This window comes from Cupressus sempervirens, chromosome 6, assembly GCF_028749045.1.
Source record: "Cupressus sempervirens isolate cs-2001-9-10 chromosome 6, ASM2874904v1, whole genome shotgun sequence".
NCBI lineage: Eukaryota > Viridiplantae > Streptophyta > Pinopsida > Cupressales > Cupressaceae > Cupressus > Cupressus sempervirens.
This window is the reverse complement of record NC_143123.1, coordinates 614,632,596-614,657,862: the sequence shown is the minus strand read 5'-3', so window position 1 is coordinate 614,657,862 and position 25,267 is coordinate 614,632,596. Positions and strand designations below refer to the sequence as shown.

At 38.2% G+C, this 25,267-nt stretch overlaps 1 protein-coding gene across 9 annotated transcripts in view; it reads right to left on the bottom strand.

The window, feature by feature from the left end:
• The window catches only part of LOC149553745 (uncharacterized), a 152,561-nt gene that overhangs the window by 54,046 nt on the left and 73,248 nt on the right, over positions 1-25,267 (bottom strand). For 5 of the 9 annotated variants that reach the window (XM_089789106.1, XM_089789107.1, XM_089789108.1 and 2 more), the window contains exons 7-10: positions 19,976-20,009; positions 19,769-19,827; positions 19,609-19,638; positions 19,456-19,498 (exon numbers count right to left, since the gene is read on the bottom strand). In XM_089789106.1, coding sequence (XP_089645232.1) covers positions 19,456-19,498; positions 19,609-19,638; positions 19,769-19,827; positions 19,976-20,009 — 166 coding nt within the window. Of the gene's footprint in view, positions 1-19,455; positions 19,508-19,608; positions 19,639-19,768; positions 19,828-19,975; positions 20,010-25,267 lie in introns of all 9 variants that reach the window. The other 4 variants (XM_089789102.1, XM_089789103.1, XM_089789105.1 and 1 more) reach the window with 1 other exon arrangement.

Here is a 25,267-nt window from a genome sequence, read left to right as displayed (position 1 = left end):
TTTTGAGATGCAATCCTTTATAGATGATATCTTCTCTATGCGGAAAAGTTTTAAGTGAAATTCTTTGTAATGTGCTCTCCTCTATGAGAGAGAAGTCTGAGGTGAAAACCCTTGTTCCACCCTCTAGTAGCAGCTATGGAGGGTCCACGCTCTGATTTGGTTCATGGTGGATATCATGTGAGTTACTACATGATGTTGTTGTGATTATGTCATGAAAAGTGACGATCTTTCATTGATGTATATATTTAGAGTGGCTATTGGAAAGGTGACGATCTTATCGATAGCTAGACCTATTATCATAACAGACTACATTAAGTTGTTGTCCCAGAGTGCCAGAAGTTATGATAACGAACAGAAAATCAATTTGTTATGGTTCTTCGGGCTGGATTTTGCCAGACACCATGAAAATCAATTTGTTATGGTTCTTCAGGCCAAATCTTGCCGGACACCATAGCTTAAATCTATCATAGACCACACTTAAGGTTGTATTCAAATCTTGTATTATAATTGCTGAAATTCTCTCCTTGCTAAAGAGGGTGTTGACAAATTTAGCCTCATAGTGAATTGAAGCAAATTTCATATGTAATGTATGTTAATATATATGTGTGTTGATGGATTTATGTTGATATCCTTATATATATATATGGAAACTTACAATGACTTGACATACAATTTGTTCAAATAATTTTCATTCTCCAAAATCTACAACACCTAATACTGACTCGCTCTTTGTTAGACTTCGATTTTCTAACTTTTATGGGCTTTGTGTCATTTTCATCTTACTATTGTCAAGAATAAAACCCAACAGCTATTATATTTTCTGGCAGGTGTTAAACATCTGGTCTGCGATAAATATTCTTCTCCTGCCATCAAACATCTGCTCTTATGTTTTTATCTCCAATGTTACTGTACACCTGTAGAGATATACTTTGTTATTGTTATTAGATAAACATTAATGGCACAGTCCTCATCGCTGCATAAGTTTAACCTTGACCACAAGTTCTTCGATCCCTTCTGTTCCTAGTATAATTCGAATGTGTCATTTTCATATTTGAGTCACTCTGTTTCTGACTTGGAAAATCTTCCATTCTATTGCTACTACGCTTTCCTCCAAAACGGCACCTGTAGATTTGAATAGCTCTTCCATTTCTGATTTATAATTTGCTGCTTATATATGTTGGCTTCAATTGTCCCTCTGACTTTCTAATCATTAACTCACACTGATCTTTGTCTTTTTATCAGGATTTTGAATCTCTTTACTGTTGCTTCTTTCCATATTATGTATTTACCTTAATTGTACATGAGAATTTACATTTGTTTAATGAGCCGCTGCCGACCATGATTAATATATTGTTCATAGTTTTCACACTTCACTGTTTTGTTGATCGAACATGTTTGAACGTTGCTCTGTCACTTATCATGGAAACATATGTTCCATCAAACATAGCCACCATTTATTCACTGCTACTTAGTAGTAAACGTAATTCTACTTGCCATTCTTATTATCTGATTTACTGTCTTGACTATGGTCTTCAAGTACATGCTGCCCTGTATATTTGCTTTGTTAGTATTAAACTGTTTCTGCCTTCAATTAAACTGTTTCCCTGTTTTTTAGTCATTCTTTAACTGTGTATCATCTTTGTGTATGCTTCTTTGACTGTCAAAGAAACACTGACAACACCACAGAAATACGAAAGATAAATCACATTTATGAATCGCTGCATATTCATGCCAAGATTTGTCTTTAGAACTCTATCACATATCCCTGATAATGATGCAGGAGCATCCTGGGGTAGTTGGCAATCCTGCATGTTGGAGGGATTTTGGCTTGGAGTTATGGACTCGGTCACCAAAGGAGTGGTGCTCAGTTGTTATTGGGTGTAGTGTTGGCCGAGGTGCTCAGTCACTGAAGGGGCTCAGTCACTGAAGGTGCTTGGCATATATTGTTGCTCGGCATGGGCCATGTCGATCGTCAATGCGTGTGGGAGCTCGGGAGTATGGCTTGCAGGATGGAGTTCTCATGGATTTGTTTGGATGATTTGTTGCATTTATTGCATGAGGATTGAGATTGTGATGTGGATCGATTGTTGGAGTTTGTGTGGACCTATTTGGATCTTGGTTATTTGTTCTAGATGCAATGTAATTGTAGTGTCCACGAGAGGTTAGAAAGGAATCAAATTTTGTCCAAGAAAGCCAAGAGTTTAAGGGCATCCTCCACCTAAAACCCTTCTTGCAAACCACCTTGTACTAGAATATATTGAAGAGCAAAGACAAGCAAGTGAAGTAGCTGGGAATCCAATTGTTTATCCTTTGGAAAGGTCTACAAGTAAAAAAGCATCAAAGGCCTCTAGCTCTATCTCTTCAATTTCCACGTCCAGTGAACAACCCATAGAGGGTCATCCACTCTCATGTGGTCCTCAACAACCTATAACATCATTTCACGATGAGGCTAGACACATTACCAAGCAAGACATAGCGAGACTTATCTATGGAAATGGATTGAAATTTAATCTTGTTTGTTAACCTTGGAGATGCATCTATGTCTATACAAGACATAGCGAAATGTGCTACTTTATTGGACGAAGAGATGAACATGTAGAGGCTTCGCATGCATCGAAACAAGTATGTCCATAGTATCTAATGGATGGAAAAATGCAAGAAATCACCCTCTGGTCAATGTAATTGTAGTGTCCACGAGAGGTGCAGTGTTTTTTAGAGCAGTGGATTATGAAGGGAGAGTGAAGAAAAGTCCATTCATTACAAAAATTCTTATCCAAGCCATTTAGCAAGTTGGCCCTCAAAATGTTGTTCAGGTAGTAACCAACAATGCCAAAAATTGTAGGGTTGTCCAATTATTGGTTGAGGAACACTATAAACACATTTTTTGGACACCTTGTGTTGTCAACTCAACTTAATGCTGCAAAAAAATGACAAGAAATTTGAGTGGATCAAACAAATGTATAATTGTGCCCATGAAATCAAAATGTTCATCACGAACCAACATATGTTGCAAGCCATATTTAGACAATTCTCTAGATTGGAGCTCTTGAAGGTATATATGTTTTACTTTATTTTACGTTGCCCCAACTACTACGAGATCGAAGGAAGATTATTTTCCCTATTCAGAGATTGTGATTCCCTCTACACTTTCTTCGGTTATGCCGATGAGCGTTGCTTGCACTCTACCTCCTAGAGACCATGCAGCTCCGTAAGCACACTCTACAGCTCTTATTCCCCAAAGGTAGACCTTCGATCAGCTCATCACTATCTTTTTTTCACCCTTGTCTCCGGCACTAGGGGGTAAAAAGGTTATCTAGTACCACTATTACCTGTCACTCCAAATCTATGAGATCTCGCAGCAGTCTTACCCGGCTGCAGCACTCCTCTAGTGGTTCTTAGGGACAGTCCGGGGCTCTGGGTCGTCCTAGTTTGTACCCTTCGGTGCTGAATTTTTCCCAGCCGAGGAAGGTCCCCTAGTCCTTGCCTTTGCGGTTCTTCTTTTGCTTCTTTGCTTGCTCTTTCTTGGACACCGTTTGGTGCTCTTATTGTTGGTTGTTTCTTTGGTTGTAAGCTCTCAATCCCTTAGACCCTTAGCGGTATCGTGTTGGACATTAATAGACTTTCTTATCTATGTTTTTTATTTTTACTTCTATTTTATAATAGGTCGTTGAATTTTGAGAATAATTTTACCTCCAACACTATTGTTTTGAGATGCCTTCTTAAGGTTAAAGGGACATTAACTAGAATGGTAAACAATGCTAATTGGAGTGTATTAAGGCAATCTAGTAGTACAATGGCATCTGCTATTAAGGAAATGATACTAGTTACTCTGTGTGGGATCATGTTGAATACCTTCCGAGGTTCATTGAGCATGATTCAATAGAATGACATGGACGGGCCTTGCTTGGGTGAGTTATATAATGGGATAGACTCAATAATTGAGGATATTAAAAAATTAATAAATCAGAAAGACCAAGATCCTAAAGAAACATTCTTCGTGGAACAATTGAAAATCATGGGGAGAGATTGAACAAAATGAAGATCCCTTTGCATCTCCTTGCCTTTGCATTAAGCCCTAGGTACTATAGTTAATCAGTCCTTAAGGCAAGTCACATTAAAGTTTCCTCATCTAGAGATTGTCAAGCTGGTCATGGGTAAAGGGAGCCTTTTGTAGACTCTTTCCTGATCCCATACACCCTTTGATGACATCTAACCTCATGAGTTTTGCAAGCATCAATAATTGTGGTCTTGACGCTTTTTGACGACAAGAACAATGTTGATGATCATACATGGTGAAACTTCCATGAATAAATATACCAGCACCTACAACCTTTGCCATCAAGGTTTTGTCATAAGTTCTTAACTCTCAAGACTCTAATTTCTAAATTCTTGTTGATGAATATTGAATTGATATTTTAGAAGATTATTCAAACCTCTCAACTCTTTAGTTTCAACATTGAAAATCTTGATAAGTTGTTAGTTCATCACCATCCAAGAGGAACTGGAGCACATACTCCTTCATTCACTCAATAAAACACAATAGACTACATTCCAAGAAGGCGGAAGACTTGGTCTGTGTGCATTCAAACGTGAGGCTCCTAACACACAAAGACAATACCTACAAAAAAGCAAAGGCAAGGCATTGGGATGGTAAACCATAGCATGTAGAGTTGGATGATTCAACTGTGACTAATGCAATTGTGATGATGATGGAATTATTGTCATTGATGTCAAAGGTACATAAAGATATTATCATTGATGTCAAGAGTACAATTACTTCATATAAAATGGTTGTAAGATTACAAATCATATGTATTATGTTGGAGATTGTAATATTAACAAGAGTCTTCGAATAACATAGTTACTCCAAATGATTTGAATGAGTGTTGTGTGAAAAGAAGACAAAGTGAAGTCAACGGTAATGAGCAAAACCTCCAAATATCAAACTTATTAAAGTTGAAAGATCATCAATTAAAAATAACAGTGATATTTGAGACTGTCGTTTAAGGACATTTGCAATAAGAAAAAGGAACAGTTAAACACAGACTACCCTAGATATCATTTGAAGAAATATGTGCATCCTGTTGGTCTGCCATGTCAGAAACGAAAATTATCAGTTAGCATAATACGCTCAATAACAAACGAGTTAGTACTGATAAAATGTATCTTGTAGAGATTAGTAGTGTTTGGACTTTTATGGCAGTGCAAAATACATGTCAGTTTAATAAAAACAAGCATGGATTATTGTGTGCTCGATGATCAAAATCACTGATTCAAATCAAAAGAATGCTATCAAGAGTCTTCTGCAATTATAGATTCAAATGAAATAACACAGGGAGCTGCAGCAGAGGGCAATGCTATTCATTCAACACAGGAAAGGGGATGTTCAATGTCATCAAAAGTATGTTTCGGGATATATCAGATGGAGTATATAAATTGCATACAGTACAGAAAGATATTATAATATGCTTCAAATTGAACGGTGGGAAGATACTATAATAAGTTTGACATTTCAAATATAAAATACAATCATCATTCATATATTCACAAGGTAAGTCATGATAACAAACCAATATTAAAAGAGTTTTGATATCACAAAGACGGCATTTTGAACATTGGCATCAGATGGCATGTTAAACGTATTTTGTTGAGGAGTTTACACACACAATTTGTGGAGTGCAAGTTATATAGAATAAAGCATTGGAAGCCATGATGGAGTTAAGCATGTTTGCAGTGAAGCACTGCAGATAACATTGTTATTGATAACAATTGATGAACTCATGATGAAGTCTAAAAAATATGCAGCCACGTTGAGACCAGCTGAAGTTTTATGGCCAAAACAAATATCTAAGTATGCAACAACAAGAACTTGATAGAAGTCAAACACCACAGAAGCCACTCCCAACATCGATGGAAAATGCAGGATTGGTGAAGGCTTGAAAAGCACAAATGGGAGTGATAAAGATAAACATCTACACAACCAAGAGTCATAGTCACGCATCATAGCAATGATATGAATAAGGTGAGAAAATAGCATTGGGAATAGCCAAATAATAAACAATGCCTAGTTTTTGGAAGGAAAGGATATATATTTGTTTATTTGATTACACAGCAGCGATATCTAACTCAACGCTGAAGACACACACGTGTGTCATTGAATTTGGGAAGTTTCATAATATAGAAAAGGAGCATATCAGAACCATAGTCAGAGACGACAGCGATTAAAGAAGTCATCGAATATGGATTAGTCAAATAATGACATGAATGGTCAAAACAACATTTGTTTGTAAACAAGTATTAATTAATATAAGGACAGTACATTTAACAAGAAAGGAACATGTAATAACTTAACAAGGTAAAATCCTATTCATTCATCAAATGCTTTTTGTACATAACAATAATGTTTCATACAATGATGCCTTATACATAAGTGAAAGCCACATTTATAATATCCGATACAGTGCTAATGAAATGACACAACCATGTCCGCACCGTAACTGCCTAACTACCCTTTTGCCAGACAACATCATCCCCCCCAGAAAGAAAAGTCGTCTCCTGGTGACTCAAAACTAACAAAATTAGGAGACAACATACAAACATAGAAGAGGTTGCGTCCCTGAAGTGTTTCGTTGCTAGTGCAACTCATAAACTTGATCAGTGCAGATCCGTAGGTCCTTCTGCGTTCGTGTGTTAACTTCCACTGCCTCTTTCAAGAGAAATGTTGCCTCCATGGCCTGGGCCTGGGTTGTCTGCAATCCTTGTTCGGCCACTTATCTCACAAGAGCACTGCTCGCTCAGCCACCCATGTTGTCTACTGGCTAACCAATTCAACAGCTAACTTCTCTCGAGCTTCTATCTCAATTGTCAGAGACCTCACAGCTGCAATCCTCTTTGTTTCCCTATCTGCCTTTGCATGTCAATGAGCATAGTAGATGTCTCTATATGCACCTACTATCTCGTGTGCCAACTTCTCCATAGCAATACTGCACGGTCCCAACTCAAGCTCTGTAGCCCAATCAACCAACATCTCCGGTGTTTCCACTGTTGGCCATCCCCTGGCCTCAAAGCAAGAGTGAAAACGCTCAGGACAAACCCTCCGACTATAGGCTCGAACCAGCTACAACTCCTTCCTATGGGTCAAAGCTTGATATCCAACAATTTGTCCTCTCTAGCACAACCCCTAGGGCTCTAATGTATGCCTTGCATCTATCCTCATCCGACCCATAATCCTCTTTTTCCACAGAGTCGACATCCCACTCCATATTTGTATCCATCTCTGCCTCTTCTATGGTAGCCACGTCGACAACTGGTGTGGCCTCCTCATCTTCGGGCGCATCCTCAAACTGTCGTACTCCCACCTCCTGTGGCTCTAATATGGCAGCTACCTCTTCCTGCCTCGGGGACTGAATGGAAGAATCGACCTCTACAAGAATGAGTCAGAACTATTATCTCAGGAATACACTGGCTCGATCCATCACCTCAACCTTCTCCGATTGTGTTGTTTGTGGTTGTTCTGTCTGGTTGTTCTGTTTGGGTTATCTCAATGCTCTTGACTAGCTGTATTGGTTGTGCTGGGTACGCTGGTTGGGGCCTCGGCCAACAAAGATGAGGCTATGGTGACAACAACATCAGAGCCAACCACGTCTAGTCGAACTTGAGGCTCGGGCTCTCGCGCCTATCTCCACTAACCCTGCCATTAGCATTGCTGCTACCAAGTTTGGTGCAACTAGATCTACTGAAGCGTTCTATGGAGTCATAACATCTGGGGTTTATGTCATGGTCATGGGTGGAGTCATGACAACTGGCGCATGCATCTGGCCAAATGGAAGAATAAGCGAGGTGGTGGCTGTCAAGTGTGCCGAAGTTGGCAACTGGGGAGGAGTGAAAAGTGTGGACCCTCCAATTGTCACATCGTTCAAAGCCTCTGCCGATGTACTCTCTTCCTCTGAATCAGTCCCACTACTCTCTGTGGTCTCCTCCCTTTCGCTATCTGTGTCGTCGCATGCATCCAACCCCTAAAATACCCTTTTATGACTGGTCATTGTACCACCCGTATCTAAATGTCTATTGGAAGTTCTCCTGGCACCAATTTCTATCTCGATGGAACTTCAAAGTCGTCGGCTAGAATTTGATGAAGAGCTGCTTCTACAAATAATCTTGATGGCATGATGTGGCATATAAAATATACAACGTTGTAATGTCATAAACTCCTCCATTCTATCTACGAGGACCATGGCCCAATCATACACAGTACCATTCATGATGTTCTTCATGAATGTAATCTGAGGCAGGGCAATATCTAAGGCCCTACTCGCAATGGTTAACCTGTTTTTTATTACATCCATAATACATCTCCAATGGTCCTCTTGGATGAAATCTCGCCATAGTACTCAACTCTTGGTACCTTTCACAATAGACTCAAATTCCTCTAGTGTGAGGTCGCATCCCATCAATTTTACCTAATACTCCTTGCGTTCTTGTGGCAACTTGTGATCCTTGGTCACCACTTTGCGACCTACTTGGCCAGGAATGCCAAGTACCCTGCTGAAATCTCGGGCTTTGAAGGAGACCGTCATCTCTTGTACAAAAATGTGCTTGTTTGACTATTCCTGTTGTAGGTTTCAATCATAGTTCTTAGGATTGTCTCAAACAACCTAATGGAGAACATGGGGAGTTGTATTGCCCAATGGACTTGGGCACAGATCAGAATTTGCTTGATTAGGTCTGTATCCGCCATTTCTTGCCAACATCTTCAACACTCACTACCATTCAACCCTTCGAACTGAACTGTGAGATGTGACAGGTCGGCCTTCACCTTCTGTTTCTTGTTGCTCAATGTTGTCGGCCCTACAACTCTAACTCCTGAAGCCAACACTCTAACATTCTTTTCCATACTATTTTCCTTCAACTGGTCTTTCCACTGTTTTCTTTTTCCTGCCGACTGCATCGTAACAGTGTCTTGTTTTGTCTTTTATTGTAACAAAACAAAAAAACGGTTAGGTTTTTGCTTCTCCTTTTCACTTCTCTGTAGCTTGCTTCAGCCCCTTTATGTTATTGCCAACTCCTCTGGAATGCTTCCTTCTTCCCGGTGGCAATGCTTCCTCCTTCTTGTTATTGCTTTTGTCTCTCCCACGGCTAACCCTTTCCTTCTCTTTTCCTATTCATTTCTTTTGTCCTTCTTCTTTCCCTTGGTGGATACTCTCCTTATGATCTCCTATGGATGCTATTCCTAGAGACAGTCATCAATTGGTATAAACGTTCTCGTAGACTCTCCATATCTCCGACTCTATTTTCAATTGCAATCCATAGACTTGGGACCATAAATTCGGTTGGTAACACGGCTTCTTAGCCAAACATTAACTGGAACGACGTCTGTCCAATTGTGACTTTGAATGTCGTGTGATAGGCCCACAACGTCGAAGGCAACTTTTCCTCCCAATCTACTTGTTCAACTCCGCATAATTTATATATGATGGCCACAAGGATTTTGTTTGTTGCTTCCGCCTGGCCATTAGCTCGTGGGTAATATGGACTTAGCAATGAATGAAAAATCTTGAATTTTGTTGTCAGTAATCTGATCACGTGATTGACAAAGTGACCCCCTTTGTCACTTGTCAACTAGATAGGTATGGCATACTGTGTGATGATCTGTTCATAAAAAAAATTTGTCGTACTTATTGCAAAGTTGTCAGGTAGTGCCTGTGCCTCTACCATTTTGTTAAATACTCTGTAGCCACCACCATGTATCGACAACGTCGAGCCTTACTCGCCTTCAACGGACCCACGAAGTCTAGTCCCCAACGTTCAAACAACTCCAAGGCATGGGACGGGTTTAATGGCATGAAGTCTCTCTTGAGTGGTTTGTCGACTCTCTGGCATGTATCGTAACTCAACACCAATTCCCGTGCATCATTGTAAAGTGTGGGCCACCATAGCCCAGCAAGCAGAACCTTCCATGTCGGGTCCCATGTGTTTGCGTGCCAAACCTTCATGTGCTTCCCTCAGAACACTCTACACTTCTTCCATTACACATCGCCTCAACACTTGATCAGGACCCATCTTGTATAGGAGACCATTTATCAGTTGGAAAGACCGGCTCCTTAAAACTAGCTTCCTCCGTTCACCTGTCGGCATCTCTCTCAAAAATTGAGACATCGATAGATATTCCCTAATAGACTTGTACCATCCTAGAAGAATGGTGGTTTTGAACAAGTGTGCATCCGGAAAATCATCATTAAACCCTTTTGGTGGCTCTCCGAACCTAATTTGGGAGAGCTGGTCCGCAATGACATGACTCTTCCTGGGTCACACAATGACAGTGAAGGTGAATTCCTGCAATAGCAACAACTATTTGTTAATCCTGCCTTGGATAATTGGTTAGTTCACCAGGTACATCAACGCTTACTAGTCCACGTAAAAGGTAAATGGTGTAGCCAATACGTAATGTCGGAATTTTTGTACCGAGTACACCATCTTGAGAGCCTCCCTTCCAGTGGTGTTGTAATTCTTCTCAACCTTTGAAAGTAGCCAACTTGCAAAATATAATGAGCGATCCAGGCCATGGTCAACAATTTGCACCAACGTTGCACCTATGGCGAAGTTTGAAGCGTCCACATGGACATGGAACTCCTTGTCCTAGTTCGGGTACGCCAACATGGGCGCCCCCAACAATCTATTCTTCAATTTTGTGAAGGCAGTCTCCTGCTCTAAACTCCTTTCCGTGTCAACTTGTCAAGAGAAAAAGCAATTCGGGCGTAGTTTTTTATGAACCATCTATAATATCCAATGTGGCCGTGAAAAGATTTGACTCCAGCTACCTCCGTCAGGGCATCCATTTCCACGATCACCCTTACTTTGTCGAGGTCAGTCTTCAATCCTGACTTGCAAACAATGTGCCCAAGTAGTTTTCCTTGAGGAACCATGAACCGACACTTTTTAAGATTCAATGCCAGCCTTGCCCACCAACACCTCTCCATACATTCCTGGAGTCCTTCAAGTGGTTGTCATGTCCACTGAAGATGGACCAATCATCCAAAATGCCCTAAAGTTGCCTACTGACATTTTGTCAAATATGTGCAAAATGATCCTCTGAAACGTAGCAAGTGCGTTACACAATCCGAAGGGCATTCAGTTGTAACCATATACTCCATCCTCCCCTACAAAAGTAGTTTTCAGTTTATCTTCTTCAACAATGTTAATGTGGTTATAGCCAGAGAATCTATCCATGAAGGAATACATCTCGTGTCCTGCCACTTCTTCCAAAATTGTGTCAATGAACGGGATTGAAAAGGGATCTTTTATTGTGACCGCATTTAGGCACCGAATCTATCCATTTTGTCTACTAACATTTTATTGTGCCTACTGACATTTTGTCAAATATGTGCAAAATGATCCTCTGACACGTAGCAAGTGCGTTACACAATCCGAAGGGCATTCAGTTGTAACCATATACTCCATCCTCCCCTACAAAAGTAGTTTTCAATTTATCTTCTTTAGCAATGGAAATCTGGTTATAGCCAGAGAATCTATCCATGAAGGAATACATATCGTGTCCTGCCACTTCTTCCAAAATTGTGTCAATGAACGGGATTGGAAAGGGATCTTTTATTGTGACCGCATTCAGGCACCGAAAATCCACACATCCGGATTTGGATCCCATCCTTCTTCATGGATATCACAATTGGTGACACCCACTCACTTGTTTGAACTTTGAATATTATGTCAGCTTCCAACATTTGTTGTATTTCCTCATCTACGCAGGCTGCGTAGTTCTTGTTCATTCTGTACAGTCACTTCTACACAGGCATGGCTCCGAGTACCAAGGGTATGTGATGGACACACATTTCTAGCAGGACCCCTTTTAAATCCTTGTAAGTCCACACAAATGCATCTTTATACTCCATAAAGATTTTAAATGTTGTAGCCTTCAGTACCAGGTTCCAGTCATCTCCAACAACTATGTTCCTCAGATTCTCTGCGTCACCAAGATTAGTAGCCTCTATTGACGGCTCTTCGTATCTTATAGCTTTACCTTCAAACCAATGGGCGGGACTCTCATTGATCTTCGCGTTGCCTTCTTTGTATTCCACGAACTCCAATGGAAATAGCTCCTTCTCATCTTCAAGCTCCTTGATGCCAAACATGTAAGAATGGAAGAGCTCATAATCTTCCATCTGCCAATAGAAAAGTCCATTCAGTGAACTGGTCTCGTCTCCTAAACATTCTTCCAATTCTAAAATGCCTTTGTCGTTCGGATCCATACGGGCTCTTCCCTCATCTGTCTGATGTTCCCCATCTGACTCAGACTCCGACGACAACGCCATTTCTTCACTTACTATTTGAGTTCGGAGATTAGTGGAAAACTTTCGCCCTCCGCTTTCCATCAACAAAATATTTTTCTTCCAATTGTGATTCACTTTAGTGGCCACCAACCATCCTCTTCCAAAAATGGCATTATATCCCTTTTTCTTCAAGGGAATCACTATGAAATCCGGCACAAATGGTTGCGTCCTGATGGTTACTTGTTTAGCCACCAGAGTCCCTAGGGGCTTTATCTCCTATTGGTCAGCGCCAAGTAGGTTGAATGTGGGCGGCCATAGGGTAGGCTTGCCTAGTTTCTTCCATGTCTCCTTGGGGAGAACATTCACCCCGGAGCCACCATCCACGATGGTGTCCATCAGGATGGTTTCGAGGATTTCCATCTCGACCACCGTCGGGTGACGGTCATTGCTTACTGTCAGCGACATGGTATCTATGGCCGACCCTTCTGGTATGGTTGGTTGTTCCTTCGTCTCCGACAGGTTTGCATGGGCATTCAATAATATCGTTTTTAGTTGTGCTACAGTTTGTAATAGGTCTTGAAGTCTAATGGGCACCTCCATTTGCAACATCTAAATTCACCAAGTTGTTCTCCCCCTCGGATCGTACAGGAATAGTATGTTTCATATCTTTTGTAGCCTTCATTGCCCTTTCTATGTCTTCTTGTGCTTCCCGCAATCTCTACTTCTCCTTGCAGGGGTTAGGAAAGGTTGCCTGCTTGGCCTGGTTGCGGGTGACAACAAGAACTTTCTCCTCGTCAATGTTAAGGAGGTTTACTTGTTTTGGGCTATTGGTGTCTTCGTGGTCCCCTGGACCAACCCATCGACATAATTTTTGAGTGTCATGCTTCGGACACTCTCTGGCGAAGTGGCCCCATTGGTTACATGCCCGACATTAGACTATGGGCCTTCCCTTGGAATCATACTATATCTAATTCCTGTTGTCATTGCCACCCCGTCCTCCTCGGCAGTTGTTTCTGTAGCCGCCGGATGTGGCATTGTTGTTGCCCTAGGTCTCATTATTAGTGCCAGAAGTGGATGGTTGTTTCTGTGTGAACAGTATCTATTGACTTTGTGTCTTCATGTTGAACGAGCACTTCTTCATAGAATGACCCAAGATCTAACAAATATAGCACATTGCTTTTTTAGGGCACGCTCCCTTTGGGTGACCTTTCTCTTTGCAATCCGTGCACTATATTTCTCCTTCCTCCATGCGGCCAATGGTTCCATTCGTGGACTTGAACTCCTTCCTCATTCACTCCAAGTCTTTTTGCAGGGCATGTACTTTCTTGTTGGGTTCCTCCTCGCTGTCTATGCTACTTTACTCGTCAGAGGACTCACCACTCTCAAAGGAGGATGTGGATTTACTTTTCTTCTTTTTCTTTGCCATCTTGCTCTCACTTTCTAAGTTCAAGGCACAGTCGTAGGCATCTGTATATGATGTGGGTGGGACTATCTTCATTTTCCTTCTCAATACCCCGCGGAGTCCTTCGACAAACCAACGTTTCTTTAGTTCATCTACGGGTTGAGTACCCATCCGGCTAAGAAGATCTTTGAGCCTTCGATTGTAGGCTCAAACAGTGTCCTTTCCTTGTTTACAGTTGTAGATCTTGACAACAACCTCATTGTCATCCCGTAGCAATCAAAATTTTGCTTAAAATTCTTTCTTTAGATTATCCCACGTGAAGATCTTCACCTTGTCTATCTCAGAGAACCAATCCACGGTCACTCCCCATAGGTTGGCTGGAAATTGGTTCAACCACTCATCGGCGTCAATGACAAAGTTAGCAGTCCATATGGTTTCGCATGTATGGCAATGTCATACGAGGTCTTCCTTCCCGTCGCCTATGAACTTCAGGAGTTTTTACTTTTGAGACATTGTGTCTCTTGTCCTTTGACCACTAGATTGTGTCCCAAAACTATTAGGAGTTGGTCCCAGCAGGTTACTCTAACCACCCTGCAGTGTCCCTCTGACACTTTCTTGTGCCCCAATGTCTTCTGTTGGCCTCACCTCCCTTCCTACTTCTTCACGACCTCCCTCTCATAGTGGTGTAAAAGATGAATGCAAAAATTGTTCTCGTCTCCTCGAGCACCATTATCTGTCATGTTTCCTCGAGCAACTCCACGTTGCTTTGTACTCACCGTTTCGGTGAACTATGGCACCCTTCGGCAGTTCCGGGGCCTTCCGCGTAGTTGCCTTCAATTACCCTCAATGATTCCTCCGACTGCCCCACAATCTAATCTTCGGCAAGTTGTCTTAGCCGCCGCCTTCACTTGGCTTGGATTAAATCCCCCCGCATAGATTGTAATTCATCAACATCCTCCCTCAAATTCCTATTTTTGTTTAAAAGATTGGGCATTTGACATATACCATCATATAAAACCAAAACAAATCACTCTTTTATTTATTTAATCTATATACATCATGTATCAACTCAAGCAACAGTTACAGACTCAAGTGCTCTTGGCACCACGACTCAAAAGCTCATGGTTCTATTTTGCGACCTCGTGCATCTCTCTCAGAGAAATTCTTGAGGGTCTCCTAACAGCGTTCCTCACGTTCTACTTCTTCCCTGCATCTCTTCTGTGTTAGGTATGCTTGTGCAATTAGACAGGGGAGTTGGTGTAAAAATTTGTTCGTGGTTGGGCTTGCGTGCATAGTATCCCACACATTGTCTAGCGTAACCTTGTTCTCCACGGCTTCTCTCCATACAAAGGTTTTCAAGCTTATGCGGTACAAGATGTGAAAGTTTTGGGCTGCCTCGTGCTCACCTTCCAAAATTTGTGTTCCGTCATCCTCATTCGTTTTCCGGTTGTCTGGTACGGTTATGCCCATTTATCCTCGGCCTTCCATACTACTCCGGATTCAAACTAGCAACAGCGCCAAATGTTCATCTCGTAGGTGAACAAGAAAGGAACATGTAATAACTTCATCAACTGCTTTCCGTGCATAACAATAATGTTTAATACAACGATGTCAAATACATACGTGAAAGTCACATTTATAATATCCGATACGGTGCTAATGAAACGACACAACCGTGTCCGCACCGTAACTGCCTAACTACACGTTTTGCTGGACAACAAGGTTGATTTAATTAGTTATAACAAAAGGTGTGTCCTTCGGAAGAGACACATTGTTCAAATATAAAAGGAATGAATGAATGAAGAATAGATGTGTGGAATAAGATAAAAATTTCAGAAAACTAGAGTGTGTATGCCGATAAGAAGAAAGCAGATGTAAGTGAGAATTAGAATGAGTAAAAAGTAAGAGCAGTACATGAATATATGTATAAACAGATTTTCAATATGATTCATATATATACAAAGGTATTGAAGAGGGAAATAAGTGCACTGCAGATCATAGAGTAGAGGAAAGTACGAGATTGAAAAGAAGAAAATAAAGGAGATTAAAGAAGTATAAGTGCATTATGCAGATTTGGGGCAAATATAAAATATAAATTTATGCGGAAACAAATATCAAATTGAAGTAGAATTATTAAAATACAAGTATGCATCACCAGTTGAGATAGCAACAGTATTAAGGTGGAAAAGAAGTTTGTGTGTAGTGCATTGGTGCTCATGAAGACAAGCAGTGAGGGTTGGTGCTTCGAGTAGCGAGCCTACAAAGTATGCAAGTTGGAGCTTCCAGTGAGTCGGTGCCATAAACATAGGGGTTAGGGCCTCTAGTAGGTCATTACCTAAAAAATATTGTCAAAGAACATTTTATATATAAAGCAATTAATTTGTTGTGGTTTTCTCCCACATTGGGTTTCCACGTAAATCATTGTGTTGCTGTGTTCATGTGCATAGTCATTTATTTCAGTATTTGAAGTTACTTGTGTGGATAAAAGTTTTAAATTAAAAAAGTTGTTATTATACCGATCCCTCCCCCCCCGCCCCCCCCTCTCAATATAATCGTGTGCTCTTCAGATGATGATGATCACAAGCTACCTAAGTGTAGTGAGGCTGCCCCTAAGGCTGAGATTTCTACTACTGATGTCAATGGCATTGTTTGTGTTTCCAAATTGCCACAACAGAAGGAAGATGATACGTTTGATGACTTTCAATGATATTTGATCAATTATGGCTGATTGTTAAAGCTGACATTATTATTTTTTAACAGGAACATTGATATGGTGGCGTATTTTGGCATTTCCCTATGTCATTTTGACTGTAACATTAACATGTGGTGTATTTTTCTATGCTGTTTTACTATTAGCATAGTGGAATATGACTTTATTTGCTGCTGCATATACAGGCATACATACATATATATAATTTATATATATGTATGTATTTCAAAAACACTTATGTTTTGTACAGACAAACCCAAAACAAAGCTGAACCCACCCCAAAACAAATTTAAAAAAATCATGAACTTGAACCAGGACCGGCAACTTAGCATTGCATTGTAGCAATGGAGCCAAAGACAATGGGGGCTTCCAATGGAACGTATCCATTTCAGTGATCAACCACATCTGGGGTAATTTCTATTTAATTGTTGACATCATAGTTTGTACTCGAACTCTACAAACCAAAAATATTCTGGGCTATTGAAAGTCAACAGCTTATAAAATGCTTGAATCCCTTTAGAATATATTAATTGAGTGTGTTCATGAGTAGACTACTGTGTGTGTGTGCATGTGTGTGTGTGTGTTGGAGAGAGAGAGAGAGAGATTTTTAATCAGATCAGATTGTTATAGGTGATTCGAGTTGTTATAAAAAAATCAAAAAGCTGTAGCCAGTTGGGTTAATTTATTACGGTATCGGGCTGTTTATTTGTGAAAATAAAACTGATGAATACAGGATTTCAGATATTTCATGTGTTCCAGGATAGCGGGATGGAAGCGTCACATACTTTAGGTTTAATGCAAAAAGCCAAAACCTTTTGAGTGAATCCAAGGTGAACGTTGCAGTAATTTGTTGACCCCTATATTGGAAAGTTATACTCTTCGATGCAACTCAAAGATCAAATATCATAGCACACAAATATAACAATTCATATTTCAGGTGGGTCTTGGCTTTCTTGGGCATGGCAATATATACCTAGAACTAGAGATTTTTCTAATTTCCACTCATTGCAAGTTGGTACAAGAACAACAATGCCAGATCTCGCTGACATTGTGCAGAGAGCATTTCTCATGTTTTTTGCTTTTGTTTAAGTCAAATACAGATATGGCTTCATAAGCATGCAACATAGACACTTAACATACATCACCTTAATAACTCTACATATCTCAAAACTTAAGTCTCACAATATTTACTTAGTTTAATTTGTTGAAACTAATCCTCGCAATAAAAGTTTACATAAGAAGGAAAAAGTGAAAACTATTTAGAGTCTAGACAGTATCCACGAATTATCTTGATCATCATGATTCGATTGAATAGTAAGGTAACTCAATGACAGTAACAAGAAGGTTGTAAAAGAAGTTGAAAAACGTTTCAGTGTCATTGAAACAATGAAAACAGAATTAATGGGCTGCACCAAAAATGAGTATACATGTTGGAAAGGCTAAAGCCATATGAATCAAGTGCAAATAAAGCCTCCGAAAGAAAGGTTCCTAAGACTTGTTGTACAAAATAATGGAAACAATAGAGACTCCTGGCCATTCAACTCCATATTGCTGTATAAAGCCAAAAGCTAAAGACCAGAGCTCCATGCTTCAAAATCACATACAGGCTAGCATATGATGAAAAAAAACAATTAATTGTAGCAGATAAAAATGGAGAACATTTATGCAAGTAGATTCAATTGAGATCTTCTATGCTTTCCGAGTATAACTCTAGAAAGTTGAGGAATGGGCATCAGGTAAGGTGCTGGAACCTTTTAAAATGATTGGTTTTATATATGTACAATTATGCCACAAATTTACTGAAGATAAAATCCTTTAGGCCCCAAACTCCTTAATAAAAAACATCGAGACACTAATTTTACTTTTAGCAGATGCTTCCAATTATACACAGGACACTAGTAAAGATTAGAACATTAGTAAGACGAGAAAAAATTGCCATGTAATTTTCTTCCAATAAAACATGCTTTGGGTTTGGGAGGCTCAAAATAAGGTTAAAATAATTGGCATTGTCTTCTGTGACAAACTATAAACCACTAAGCAGGTTGAAGCTCAAACAAATGTAAATAAAATCCAATGTCATACAACCCTAAGAAGAAATTTTCTTTATTAAAACAGTATCTATTCATATCTGCTATGTCTCACTTTAATAAGATAGAGATTTTAGTTAAATTCTAATCACTGGTGATTAAATTCGAAATATGAAATCTGGCATTTACTACTTCTGATTAAAATAAAGAGGAATGAATTTATAAATTAGTTTTATATTAATATAACATGAATCTAAGAACGATCTTTGCCAAGAACGAGTATATGCAGGCATTTCTCTAATTCATGATGAGGTGCAACATACCAGTAGAAGAAGAATATTGAAGGTAAAGGGGCAGAATATGAAGAACTTATCCATGACTCAAAGGTTCGTAATCTTGAAAAATGGCCAATAATCTTGAAAGGTCGATAAAGGGATTTGGATATCAACCAAGGATATATGAAAGATGTTCTATAAAAAAATGTTAATTATAGAGGAAATGAATCCTCAAACTAATGTTATACCTTCACAAACAAACAAAATGTCACTACAAACAAGACATGGACAAATGTAAGAGAAGGAATGCCCTCTTGAAATCTTGTAAATGATGAAATAATGTAAAATGTAATATAGCTGACATATATGCAAGGCAGGGTATGCCCTCTCAAAGTCCTCTGTCAAGAATCAGAGGCAAATGTATTATAATGAAGACAGGATGTTATTGTCCTGTGCAATACTGGTGGTTTTCTTTCCCGTTCTTTTCACCCAGCAGCTGCACTTTGAATGGGGCAAAAATATTATAAAATTAATTTTGAGATATCATATAAAACGGGCTCTTTCCTTTAACCGATCCAAAGAAAAATTCTTTCTTGAGTTAATAATCTTCAAGTATTTTTGCTAACTAGAATATAGTTAAAAAATCATTCAATCACCATACACATCAACATTCAAAATTGAATTGCAACTACTAATAAGTCAGGTTAAAATATATCACACAACAAAATAAACAAAAACACAGTTTCTGATCAACACAAACCAGATATGCGCCGTCCAGCTTGCCTGGATGCTGTGTTCACTTCCTGCAGAATCTATAATCAGAATCTTTAATTGCAACTTGCTTAAAAGTCATTACAGATATCTTATTACAATAGTAAGTCAAAAAAAATTATAGAATGTCTATAATACTTACTTCTTCCTGACTTAATTTCTCCTCTGAACTCTGGATAGAAGGAACAAAAAAAGCAAATATGCAAAACAAGAGCATCATCACAATTCATTGCTATAAAGAGGAAATATAGAATCAAAACAGTATTTCAAGGTAACATAACACTAGAACTTTGTTTTCCTACATTTTTCTTTTTTGATTTTCCCTTGCTATCAGTTGGCTGCTGCCTCTTTTTAACCGAGCCTAACAACACAATCAATTCTTTAGAGACAAAGATAGAATATTGCAAAAATACCACGGTATAGAAAAGGAACAAGTAGATATTTATATAAAAAGTTTATGGAGAAATTAATTAAGTTAAGTAGAGGTTGGCCAGTAAAGAACAAAGAACCTTTGGCCGCTGGGGTATTTTCACTTTGTAATTTCTGCACAAACAACAAGAGAATAAACAAATATTACATTAGTAATCATATTTCTTTCCTGCTTATATCTCACCAAAAGAATATCAATATAAAATTATGATGAATATTAAAAAACAATGATAGAGTATTAAGTTTCTTCAGCAATTAAACTGCCTTATATGGTCAATATTTAATGTTCAATGTTCAATTTGCAAAACAGATTGATCATGAACTTGAACTAAGTAATGAGCCTTAACAGAAAAGGATAGCATAAACTGAGATTAAACTTATAACGATGTCAGATAGCATACTGTAATATTAAGCGAACAAACACTCCTCTGTCATGTCAATGATCTTTAAGATAGCTTATACAGATATTATGTTAGTCTATACCAGATTTACCACAATACAACATGAACACATTTATTTAAGAAAATATACATATTTTCTACAATTGGAATTGATGACTAAATTCCAACAGCTGCCCAAACATCACTTGAAATAAAAACATCCTTCACAGAAAAGAGAAGCAACTGATTTGGTATGATGGCTAAAATCATTAGATGGAAATTTAATAATGATTGGTTATTATCAAAATATACAATGATAAACCATTGTTATAAAGATGAGAATGACTAGATAAGATTAAATTAGACCACAAGATGTATGTTAATCCTATGATGAGACATAAAATCACATGAATTAAGCAAGCTTATTTATGCTTGTACAAATAGGGCCTACTAAGAATTAACTAGATGATTTAGTTTTTTTAAGATCAACACTCCTCTTGACTGCAACTTAGTGAGTATGATGAAATGTAATGGTGCACTGCACTGAACTGTATCTGGAAACACTGAACATAAAATGACATTAGACCATCAAAGAGGTAATGCAAATCCCCTAATGTGTCTTCAAGATCTACAATGTTGTAGTCCACACAGAAAAAGATATTTGTTGGCAAATTCCATCACTTGCTGATTTTTTATTCTGTTTTATTCATTTGTTTTGTTTGTTAGCTAGCTTAGGCTATTAGTTATTGTTTGTTGCACCCATGAATGCAGGGTTATGAATTTCTTTCATGTATAAATATGAAAGATCCCAACTAGCTACTTGACACAATTGCTGATGGGTGTTCGACCAGGAAGTCTTTCACAGCGAATAAGGACTAGCAATCGCACTTTATGTGTAATGGGTATGTCAGAGACGTATGGAAGGTGAACTAAGCAAGATCTTGGCCTTTCTTTTGCATAAATTTAAAATGCAACAATACCTTTAAATATATAGAGAGAGACAGAACAGGTATAAATATCTATTTTCTATCCTTCCATCTCGTCCTCTCTCTTTTTTGCCTCTCCTTTCTATCTCAATTTCTTTACCAAACTCTTTCTGGTTGTCCATCGTTCCCCTCTCTATCTTTATATGAAATAATATATATTATATAAATTAATTGAATCTTATAACAGTTTTAGATTATATTAAAAATATATATACAACTAAAATCAATCTTTTATATATAATATTAAACACATAATTAATTCACACTATATATAAAAAATGTGACAGTCTATTTTAAACATACGTAACATTTTATTAATAAATACAATTACATTAAATATTATATATATAACATAATTAAGTAATAAATATAATATATATGTTTAATTAAAAAGATGAAATTGAGAAAATATGAAAGGTTTTGAGTAAACTATTTAACAAGTTAAATTAAAATTTACATCTATTAATTTAAAACATTTAGATTTATCAGTTTCTCTGTATTTATGTTTAATTTTAAATAAGTTATTTCCCAAACTTTGAACGACCATTCATTAAACATATAATTTTATATTTTTTAAATAATTGTGAAAATATTATTTATCTTTTTACAGTTGACAAGAGAATCGATTTTGGACGTGCACATCTAATCTAGTACATATTCATTTATTAACTCAATGTTCAAATCCATTATCATTATTTTTAAAAATAATTTCTTGCATAACATTTTTTTCAATTCTTAAATGATATTTAAAGTATCTCTTTTTCTGGATCGCTGAAGTCAAGACTACTTAAAAAAAATAACACTCTAATATTTTTAAATTTGAAAAGTTACTCTTTATGACTAATAAATAATTATATTTTACAACTTAAAACTGAAATTTTAAAAATATATTTCATTTCCTAAAAGTTGAATAGAAAGATATATTACACATATAAATTTCCTCTTGTAGTTTACGGATGTAGGACAAATATCTATTACTATTGATCACTGCATCGCTTAACTGTAGTTCCTACCATCTGTGGAGCTGCATGCCTGCCAGGTACATCGATCGGCACTTGGGACCGAGTGATAATTTTTCTTTATGAAAGATTATTTACATCTTTGTTTGTTTAACCACTGGCACTGTGTACGACTAACTAATTATTTAGCGAAGGAGGTAGATCAGGATTCGACTCCCATGAACAACAGAAGAAAAAAAGCAGAAAAGAGAAGGTGTTACAGGTTTCATTAAACAGCAGCTCTAAACTGAAACTAATTATTTAAAGAAAAATGTCAGCCTGTTCTATCATTTCAGAAAGTCATGTAGTTCTTACAATCCCCTTGGAACAGGCGAGAGGAAGCAAACTGCAAACTGGTAAAAGGAAACATACTGTAAACAACAGAAAGGAAGCAAGGACATTAAAGTAACTTAGGAATTATGTTTAATGAAAATTTGCAGAATTTAAGAGTAATGGAAATTAACTGTTGTAAAGCTGGAAGGAGCTGTAAAAGAGATTCGATATAAGATACAAAGAGGTCAAAAAGTATTTGTAGGGCACCTAGGTCAGTTCAAAGAGCAGGCAGGTAACGGAAAAAAAAACCACTCAGCATCCAACACCACTGCTCATAATGGCCATTTATTTCCTTTATGTGGTGCCATTTATTAGAATTGTCAGCCTCCCGCTCCGTCCTATTCAACACCTTACTCTATTGATACGCTTACTGTTTCTGGGAGGTTGTAGAATCAACAAGCATGGAATGAATAGTGGTGGAATTCATGTGTCAACCAACATATGACAGAGTAAATATGATATTGAGATTTCTATACAAATATGCATGTTTGTGCTATGTATACTGCATGTTGCAATTAGTTAATTTTATCAATATAAGCAAATTCTAGTGTAAGTAGCTTTGATTTCTCTGCACACTATGCTTATGACTTGCTGAAATTTAATGTGTCACTTGCATCAAAAAGAAACTTTGATGCGTCCAGACTCCATATTCTTTATCTTAGTTTAAAATGGCATGTTAAATATGAGATCAAATATTTAAGCACCAGTTTTACTATCATTATTTTATTTGATACTCAAGTGACTATATCATATCAGGGAACCCTTAAACCTTTAGCAAGGGCTTCAGCACATCGTCAATGGCTCCAGCGCATCATCACCGACATTCTCTATGCTGTACATATATAATGCAGACAAATTAACTACAAGCGCTTGGTTTATAAGAGATGTTTAACTAGTTTGTTTTTCTGCAACGAAATATAGCTGTGTCAAAATCAAGAGCAATTTATGACACATGCAACAAAAATTAGGCCAGAAAGTTTCTTTTCTGCTATAAATCTCTCCCACGGTTGTTTCCCAGCTCTAATGCATTGTGATTGCAGAGTTAAACAGCTGGTTGAACTGGAATTGACATCAGAAAATATCACATGTGATAAAAATCAATTCATTTTTTTGGAACATTAATGCATGATATGTGACAGTAGAGGTGAGTGGGTGACCTACAACTTTCCACGTGCAGCAAATAGGAAGACGTTTTAACCTCTCAAACATAAGTGGTACAAACGGAAAGAAGACTGTATTTGTCAGTACAGTGATTAAAGAACAACCTACAGACGTGATCAATTCAATGGTTATCCACCAAAATAATGCAGTAGCTGCCATTGATTTTCAAAATCAGGTCATTCATCTCAGATAGGAAACACCTTCAGCGTAATAATAATTTTATTTTTTGTGTTTGTAGTTTTTTCTTTATGTTTTAATGGAACCTAATCAGAATCTAGATGCAAATTTTTCAAATGACAATGCAATTCTTTCCAATGAACAATGCAACTTTAATCTAACTCTAAATTTCAGTAGCATATTATGAAGCGCTGGAAATTTTTATTTTTATTTGAGTCTTCCAAGTTATTACAGAGCTATACCAGAGGTATCAGAGAGTAGACGCCTTTGTTGATATTGTTGAGCTACAAAATTGCACTGGCTTGTCCAGATCTACTGCTGACACCTAAAGACAATGTGCTGTTTGTCATTCTCTTCTAATAACTATCTTATTCGCCCAATCTGGAGACTACATATGCCTGTCTACAAGTGTACATCTTGGTTGGAGATGTTCAGATGCTCAGTAAACACCTTCAACCAACGTGATGCTCAGTAAACACCTCCAGCCAATGTGGTTGTACCTGGGAGTCTAATTCCTAATTGCATACCTTCAGATTGCAGATCAGACTTGACAAAGCTGGCAAACCATTCATAGGGGTGCAGATTGGATTGTTACTGCTAATTGCAGCCTTCCATACTTATAGATTTTAAATAGATTTTAATTTCATAATTATTTCTGGGCTGGACACTGCATATTCAGTGGCAAAATTCTGACTTTAGGCCAGAAATCACCTGCTGTAGCAGATAGGGGTTCTGTTTGGGCCAGATGTCACCTGGCTGGAGATCTTCAGATGCCCAGACAGAATCCCAATCTGCCCATAAATGATTACGAGTTCAAAATCTACAAGTACCAAAGGCTGCAATTAGCAGTAACAATCCGATCTGCACCCCTGTGAATGATTTCCCAGCTTTGTCAAGTCTGATCTGCGATCTGAAGGTACGCAATTAGGAATTAGCCTCCCGGGTACAATCACGTTGACAGTAGTCCCCACAAACTGCGTGACCTGCAATTCCCTTATTGCTTCTGAGTCTGTTAAAAAAAATACCAAGCCGTTTCAGCTATTTTTTCTCTATTTTTCCTTACAATATGCAAGCACAAAATCGTGGTATGCCAGGGCTACGTCCAACCTACCTGAGCTCAAGGATGATCCTCCTCCAGCCCTAGACTCACTGCCAATTCCTTATGCAGCGATTTCTTCATTTTTTGTCCAAAACAATGATCTTTAAATCCCTCCCCTAAAGGCCGACTCTTCCCTTTAATTGCTCCAGTTGCAGGTTGCCACCAAAATGCCCAAATCTCCTCATTCGCATGCAAGCTCGATTCACAGCAGGAAATAATTTCTCAATATAGAATGGAG